The sequence below is a fragment of the Nyctereutes procyonoides genome, unplaced genomic scaffold (assembly GCF_905146905.1).
Source record: "Nyctereutes procyonoides isolate TBG_1078 unplaced genomic scaffold, NYPRO_anot_genome, whole genome shotgun sequence".
NCBI lineage: Eukaryota > Metazoa > Chordata > Mammalia > Carnivora > Canidae > Nyctereutes > Nyctereutes procyonoides.
In genome coordinates, this window is record NW_026575035.1 from 7,517,717 (window position 1) to 7,525,443 (window position 7,727).

Consider the following 7,727-nt stretch of genomic DNA (forward strand, 5'->3'; position numbering starts at 1 on the left):
CCGCAGCCTCCAGCCCCCGTCGCGCCTCCCTTCGCAGCTCACGCCCCCTGCCGCAGGGTGTCCCGGCCTCCGCCTGCCGGGCCTGGCGGGCCGCAGTGCCCGGGCCATCCTCCTCCCGCCGTCGAGTCGGCGCTAGTCCGTATCTCGCCACTTTCGCTGAGCAGTGGGACTCTGGACGGCCCCGCCTGCGATCAGGCGCTGAGGAAGACAGCCCCGCAGGCTGGAAGGAACCGAGACGAGGACCTCGGCCGCGCGGCCGCGGGGTGCCGGCTTGTGGCGAGCGATGGCAGACAGCCGGGAAGGCCGCCAAAAGCCAGGTCTCGGCAGCGACTTGGACTCGCAGCCAGCCCGGTGGAATGTGAGCCGAAAGGCTCTCATTTTCCCTGGCTGAACTCACCACCACCGTGGTTGCCTACAGCCCCCAGTCAAGCGTCGCCCTCCCGCCAGGCGGGCGGTGAGAGCGCTGCATGCTGGGATTTGTAGTTCACGCCGGTGCGGCGTGTTATTTGCGTACATCGCCGGGTGCACTTCGAGTCAACGCAGCCTAGGGACTAGGACCCCGAGTAGTCAAGGTGTCAGCATTCTTTGCTCTTGTGATGCTGATTAAAGAGTCTAACCGGTGCACGCACTATCTCATACGAATTTTACCCGAAACTCGATCGCAAGTGGCAGACACAGGGAGCACTGAATTTTGTGTCTGCGAGAGTTCCCAGTTGCGAGTTCTTTTCTGGCTTATCCCGGGACACCTATGAGTTGTGGGGCTTCGCGCTTGTCGTCTTTAAGTGGACAGCGCGCATGCGCCAACTTCCTCTTTTTCCGGCTGGAACCATGGAGGGTGCGGAGTAAGTTGCTCTTCGTCCGCTTGATAATCCTTCTCCATCCACGAAACTGGAGATTTTTTGTCTCGTTTTCCCTCGATCCGGCTGTAGCCTGTACCTTTACCCGCTTGTCTGTGTGTTTGTGACGCTCTGTGACACTAGTGGGGGGCGCCAGGCCAAGATGGGATGCAGGCGGCCTTGGGGCGGAGGTTTGGGATACCGGGAACGAGGGATGAGAGCCGAATAGGTGCGCGACCGGTGGGAGGCTCAGAACGCCTCAGTTGGGCTCATTGTTGCCTGGTATTTGGCCCCGTCGCCCCTGTCGTCAGGCCTTTGCTTTCAGCATGTGGGACTTCAGAGCTGAATGAGGGCGGTGCTTGGGAGGTTTTCAAAACGTCTTTTCCTGAGACTCCTAAGCTCTCCACGCGCAGACTCGGGAAGAGTCTAGGGGTAGATCGAGTCCTGCAGCAGGTTCCTCGGTCTGTACGTTTTGTTAACCTCTGCCGTGCTGGCTCTGACCGGGAGCCCGGGCCTGACCGTGCATTCGATGGCAGTGTGCTGTAGTCTCGGAGGGCCTCGTGTTAAAAGGCCGAGGATTCCTGGCCTAGAAACCCGCCGAAGTCTGCGTCTTGCAGCACAGCTCGTTGGAGAAGCTAAAGGGGCGAGTTTGTAGAGCCAGCGAGGGCGGTATGGCTAGATGACCAAGCTCGGGACGGACGCGCAGCGATGCGGGGTCGTGCGGGGGCTGTTGGAGCTGTTGGTCAGTTTGTGTTCGCTGATGCCAGAGAGAAGAAGAAGAAGGTTCCTGCTGTGCCGGAAACCCTTAAGAAAAAGCGAAGGAACTTCGCGGAGTTGAAGATCAAGCGTCTGAGAAAAAAGTTTGCCCAAAAGATGGTAAGTCAACCTCTGGGGCACCTCTCCGTGTAAAGAGAGGCCTTGGGGTTGGGTTCGAAAATCGGGCTTCCTTCTCAGCGAGGCTTGTTTACTCCCCCCCCCCGGGTACCAGTGAGCTTGGGCGTTAGTATTAGCTCTTCAGAGCGATAGTAAATGAAGGTGGTGGTATCTGTGCTTGGGAATAATTCCTGCACCCCACGGCAAGGAACAGGTTTCAGGGGAACGTTTTTTTCCCTCTGTAGAACTGGTGTTGGCAATAAAGAGGACCGCTAAGGAACTGGTCCTTAGGTGTTAAGGGCTAATGGTGTTGAGCTAAAAATCGGGGAAATAACTGGTGTTGGTTTCCAGCTTCGAAAGGCAAGGAGGAAGCTTATCTACGAAAAGGCTAAGCATTACCACAAGGAATACAGGCAGATGTACAGAACTGAGATTCGCATGGCGAGGATGGCGAGAAAAGCTGGCAACTTCTACGTGCCTGCAGAACCCAAGTTGGCATTTGTCATCAGGATCAGAGGGTAAGTTGGGTTTCAACTGCATCCCGGTTTCGAAGGGAAGTCTACAGGGTCTCAGCAGAACTTCGTTACTTCTGGGGCCGTTGTTTCTGAAACACCAGAATAAAGATTTTGGTGTAGCTAGGACATGGAGGGTGGTGTTTTGATGGTTTTGTGGTGCAAGCCCTGGGCCCAAAGCCCTTATCTGTTCTCTAACTGGGTATTTGAATTTTAATAAAAAGAGGCTAAAGTAGGGCAGCCCAGGTGGCTCGCTCAGTGGTTTAGTGCTGCCTTCAGCCCAGGGTGTGATCCTGGAGTCCCAGGATCGAGTCCCACATCGGGCTCCCTGCATGGAGCCTGCTTCTCTCTCTGCCTGTGTCTCTGCCTCTCTCTCTCTGTGTGTGTCTCATGAATAAATAAATAAAATCTTTAAAATAGAGGCTAAAGTGTAGGTTCATAAGTACTCTTGTATCCAAAACAAGGAAATGAGACAAGTTTTAAATGTCAAAGGTACGTGTTAACAGAAAGCCTGCTTGTGGAAGAGGCAGGTTGGGTCAGGGGATAGAATAGTTCAGCTAACTAAAGGAAAAACGCCAATGGTCTTCGTAACATGAGAAGAGTCTTTTAGATGGGACTTGTGTTGTCCAAAATTTATAATGGGTAATTCCTCATTCACCAATAAAAATTCCGATAAAGCTCAGTGAATTCTTTTTTTTTCACTGCAGTATCAATGGTGTGAGCCCAAAGGTTCGAAAGGTGTTGCAGCTTCTTCGCCTTCGCCAGATCTTCAATGGCACCTTTGTTAAGCTAAACAAGGCTTCAGTTAACATGCTAAGAATTGTGGAACCATATATAGCATGGGGGTAAGTCTCTTTTCCCGTGAGTTCTTTCTGAACTGGCTGTGTTAGCAAGATGGGTTTTAAGTATTCTTTTTTTTTTTTTTTTTTTTGGTTTTAAGTATTATAATGAGGATAACCTTTGGCCATTTATGTCTGGTTTTTCCCATTTCAGGTACCCAAACCTGAAGTCAGTGAATGAATTGATCTACAAGCGTGGTTATGGCAAGATCAACAAGAAGCGAATTGCCCTGACAGATAACACATTGATTGCTCGGTCTCTTGGTAAGTTCTGCCTGTTTGAGGTGAAATTTGATCTTTGAGACAAAGTTGGCATTTTCTGGCACTTTGTGGCCTTACGTTCTGTTATGAATCTTAGCCATATGCCCTACAATGCACAAGTCTATGGAAAATGTAAGTTATGATTTCATTGGCTCAAGCTTTATCTTGGTAAATGTAGCCATGTATTTCCCTTTTGTTTCTTTACTCTTGATTTATAGTCTCTCAGACTGTAGTTGTTCTTGCTGAATATCCTAACATAATCTAAAAACAGCTAACGATTTTAATGATCTTAAAATGTTCAGGTAAATATGGCATCATCTGCATGGAGGATCTGATTCACGAGATCTATACCGTTGGAAAACGTTTCAAAGAAGCCAACAACTTTTTATGGCCCTTCAAATTATCTTCTCCACGTGGCGGAATGAAGAAAAAGACCACCCATTTTGTAGAAGGTGGAGATGCTGGCAACAGGGAAGACCAGATCAATAGGCTTATTAGAAGGATGAACTAAGGTGAGCAAGCTACATCTTAATAGAAGTTTACTTAATAAAAATGATAGTTTCATACCTTTTTGGGTAAATATTGATGGAGGTTTGGTTGGGTTCTAATCAGTATTTTTAAGGGAGGGAAATAGCCAACCATCTTAATTTGATTAGAGTTGATTTGATTACTCCTTCCTTTTGGGGACATTATGGAGAAGAGAAAAAACCGTGGGGTTTTTATCTTAAGGATGGAAACTGGAGCACTTTCTTAATTTCTTGATTTATGTTAATTCTAATCTATTAAGGTGGTTTCCTTAATTAGTTTTGTTTTCCTTTTCAGGTATCTACCATGATTATTTTTGTAATCTGGTCAGTTAATAAATGACTACTTTCAAATGGAAATGTGTTGTTGTCTTGGTGACTTTTCCAGCCTGACTCTGCTGTCCCTTGACAGGCAAATCTTGGTGTGTTAAAATTAAGCCAAGTCATCAGCATTTGCGTTCAAACTTAGGATCTAGTTTGTATCTTGGTGGGAAAATATTCCTTGGGTTTATTAAAGACTCTTCTGTACATAGCATAAATCTTAATTTTTCACTTTAGAATTGTGCCAGTGAGTTAGCCAAAATGGTCTGTTTGAAGGAAGCCTATTTCATAGGCCTTTGTGCCTGATTTATGGGTAAGGTAATAAAAATTCAGTTTACGAATAAAAATACTGTTGCTGAAATTCTATCTTCTGAGGCTTTGACTTTTCTATAAAGTACTGTGTGGCCATGTTTTCAATTTTGCATTCCATGTTTTTTTCTTGCTTTGCATTTGTAGGTAAGATTTTAAGTAATTCCATTATAAATTGTGTATATTACAAAGGAAGAAATGAAATTTGTGCCCATAGATAATAAGTTATTTTGGAGCACCAATAGCACTAGTGAGCAAAAACTGAATTTTATGAATAACATTCATATGTATTGTATATATCTCACTTAGATTAGTGAATTGACAGTTTTCACTATAGAATATGATACAAAGTACATACAAAAGTTTTTGTAGCCCTCACTGTGCCAGGGTCATGATGCATTATGAAACAGGTGCCTTGTTGATTCTTTTGACACCTGCACCAGAATCCTCCCTACTTAGTGTTTGAAAGGAGCTAGACCTAGGTGGTAGGTTTGTTACAGCCCATGAATAGATACATTACCCAAAGTAGCACTTTGTGCTACTTTCCAAAGCTTTGGAAGCTGGTAAGAAGAGAGGAATCTTTGTAGGAATATGTAGGATAAGGAAACAGACGATGTATTGGCAGTACATGTCGTCTGGATCTGTTTCTGTTTTCAGTCTGGGAAATTCAATTTTCCAAAAAATTCTTAATCTGAGTGGAGCCAGAGGTCCAGAGGTTGGGGAAATAAGAGTTTGGGAATTGGGAAGAGGTGCAGACATCTAGTTGCCATAGAGAAGGCTAAAACACTTGCTTCAGAATAAAGGAACTTAGGCAGTTTCAAAGAGTGGGAGTGGAGGAAGGCATGTTGTCAAGGTGATAATTCCTGCAGTCAGGTCCTAGTGCATAAAGTAGGGGGTAATTGGTCTGTCTTCATGGGGTTGTGAGGCCCAAAAAGGGATATGAACTGTTAGAACCTATTGAAATGCAGGTTGACACCTTGTTTAGAAAACCCACCTAAAGGTGGTATCTGTACGCCAGAAGGGGCTAACCTTTGAAAGTCTAGGCTCTACCCAGCAGGTTCTACTACAAAAATTCACCTCACATATGTAAATGTACATTTGTACTCTTTAACGATCCACCGTTGTAAGAAGCCACTACCCTGGTTTTCCAGTCACAAAGCTTAGTTACTACATTCACTGATCTTTAACAGGTGTTAACTGGTATTGCTTATCTTTGAAAGTTCCTTTGTGGTAGGCTGGATTAAGAATGCTGGCTCTGGAGCCAAAGTGGGTTCATACCCAGCCTTCACTTAATGGCTTGGGCCAATAATTCATCTGTTCATCAGCAAAATGGGGAAGATAGCTGTGCCTAATAAGGATTTTGATGAAGATGTCAGGTCATATAAAATGTTTAGAGCAGTTCTGGCTCAAAATACTAAGGAAATATTTATTATATTTAGTAGCTTGAGTACTGCCTGGCAGGGTCATACAAAGGAAAATGGCTTATACTTACATGTTTCAGTCCTAATTAGTATGCTAGACCTAGCGCAATGTGAGATAAGTGCTACTGGGATGTCTAGGATGTATCTGCTTTTGGGGGTGCTTCCCCACCCGTAGGGGAAGATGGATAACATTCTGCCCCCACTGCTTTCCTTTACAGTTTGGTATCAAACCAGCCAAAACCTTGCTTTCATACAGAAGTCTCCCTTCCCTTGGGTAATAAACTTTTTTAAGGCCAGCTTTTTAATCCTTCCAACCTAGTACCTGACAGAGTAGGCACTAAGTTTTTGTTTCCTATTGCTGTTGTAACAAATTAAAACTAAGTGATTTAAGACAGGTTTATTGTCTTTTACAATTTCAGAGGTAAAAAGTCCAAAATTGGTTTCCCTGGGCTAAATCGGTGTCATCAGGCCTGCCTGCCTTCTGAAGGCTCTAGGAGAGAATCCATTTTCTTGTTTTTTCCAGTTTCTAGGAATAACTTGTATTTCTTGGCGTATAGCCTCTTCCATCTGCAAAGTGTGAGGACCCTTGTGATCAAGTTGAGCTACCCAGATAATCCAGGATAATCTTCTCATCTCTAATTCCTTAAGTTAAATGCATCAGAAAAGTCCCTACCTTAGGCAGCATATTCCAGGAATTACAGCAGAGAAATGTTTGGGAGGGCTATTCCTTGGTCTTTGTAGTTCCCAGCTATATCTTTTTGTTTCTCAAAAATGACAAGCTTCTAATGTAGGGTCTTGACCCTTAAAATCTTGTGTCTAGAACACTCGGCCCTCGGGTCTTTGTTTGACTTTTTAATTCCGGAAAGAGACCTTCTCTGACACATCTCTTAATATAACCCTGTATTTGTCATAGCATCTCAATGACCTGAAATGTTTTTTCCATTTATTCTTGTTGCTTTTCACAGCCACTCAAGGTTTTGAGAATATGTACTGAAACCACTATAACGTTTGAATGTTTGCCTTCTCTGTTTTGGCACTTAGAATAATGCCTGGTGCATTGCAGTCCTTTTGGGGTTTTTGATTGAATCAAGCCTCTTAAGAGCAATAGCAATTTAAATTTTTGATTTTCCGGTTGCTGGCACATTGTCCATGGTGAATAGTGAGAGGAGTAGGGCTGCACTGTGTGTTCATGGAGGTTAAGGTGTGTGTGTGAGTGATACACATATTACTGTAAAGGACTCAAAAATGAGTTTTATTGTGTAGGTTTTATGTGAAAATACAACAGCATGTTAAGGGAATGTAGGAGATTGTTCATGCTGTGCAGATTGGGAAAATTCACAAAGGAGGTAGAATTTGGACAACTGGTGATAAAACAGCAGGAGTCAAGAGTTGGGAGACCGGGTCAGTGGCAGATGGGATAGGATAGCCAAGAGGATGTGAAAGCGACTCAAAAGTAGACCATTTAATAATAAACATTTGATCACGTATTCAATGCTAGTGTACGCTTAATCCACGTAATCCTTGGTCTTTTGTTCTCCACTTTGGGTGCAATCCCAGAACCGATTAATTGGGGGAATGGGTCCCAGGACTTTGTCTTTAAGATCCTGGTGTCTTTTTTACTGTGCTGCCTATTAGCTAAGTATAGGACTATCCCCATTTTTTGGATGAGGGGTTAACTTTGCCTTCCCCAGGATCACCAAGTGGTGGGGCAAGTATTAGGTTCCAGGTCTAACTTGAGTTTTCTTAACAAGAGGAGCTAGGAAATACGAGTATGGAGCTTGATGAAAACAGAAAGTGGTGTGCAATTTCAGTTTTGTAAGATCTGAAGCCA

At 44.6% G+C, this 7,727-nt stretch overlaps 1 protein-coding gene across 1 annotated transcript; it reads left to right on the forward strand.

The window, feature by feature from the left end:
* The first annotated feature begins 709 nt into the window (after positions 1-709).
* RPL7 (ribosomal protein L7) lies at positions 710-4,532 on the forward strand. The gene is made up of 7 exons (XM_055318468.1): positions 710-842; positions 1,604-1,712; positions 2,061-2,227; positions 2,929-3,066; positions 3,215-3,324; positions 3,624-3,833; positions 4,144-4,532. The coding sequence occupies exons 1-6, from the start codon at positions 796-798 to the stop codon at positions 3,830-3,832; spliced, it is 780 nt and encodes a 259-aa protein (XP_055174443.1). The 5' UTR covers positions 710-795; the 3' UTR covers position 3,833; positions 4,144-4,532.
* Positions 4,533-7,727: the final 3,195 nt, after the last annotated feature.

What these genes read in the sequence shown, in the direction of transcription:
- RPL7 (XM_055318468.1), top strand. Translation starts at nt 796, where the DNA reads ATGCGCCAACTTCCTCTTTTTCCGGCTGGAACCATGGAGGGTGCGGA. An exon ending in GGAACCATGGAGGGTGCGGA is followed by an intron (nt 843 to 1,603) that starts GTAAGTTGCTCT and finishes CGCTGATGCCAG; the next exon opens with AGAGAAGAAGAAGAAGGTTC. An exon ending in GAACCATATATAGCATGGGG is followed by an intron (nt 3,067 to 3,214) that starts GTAAGTCTCTTT and finishes TTCCCATTTCAG; the next exon opens with GTACCCAAACCTGAAGTCAG.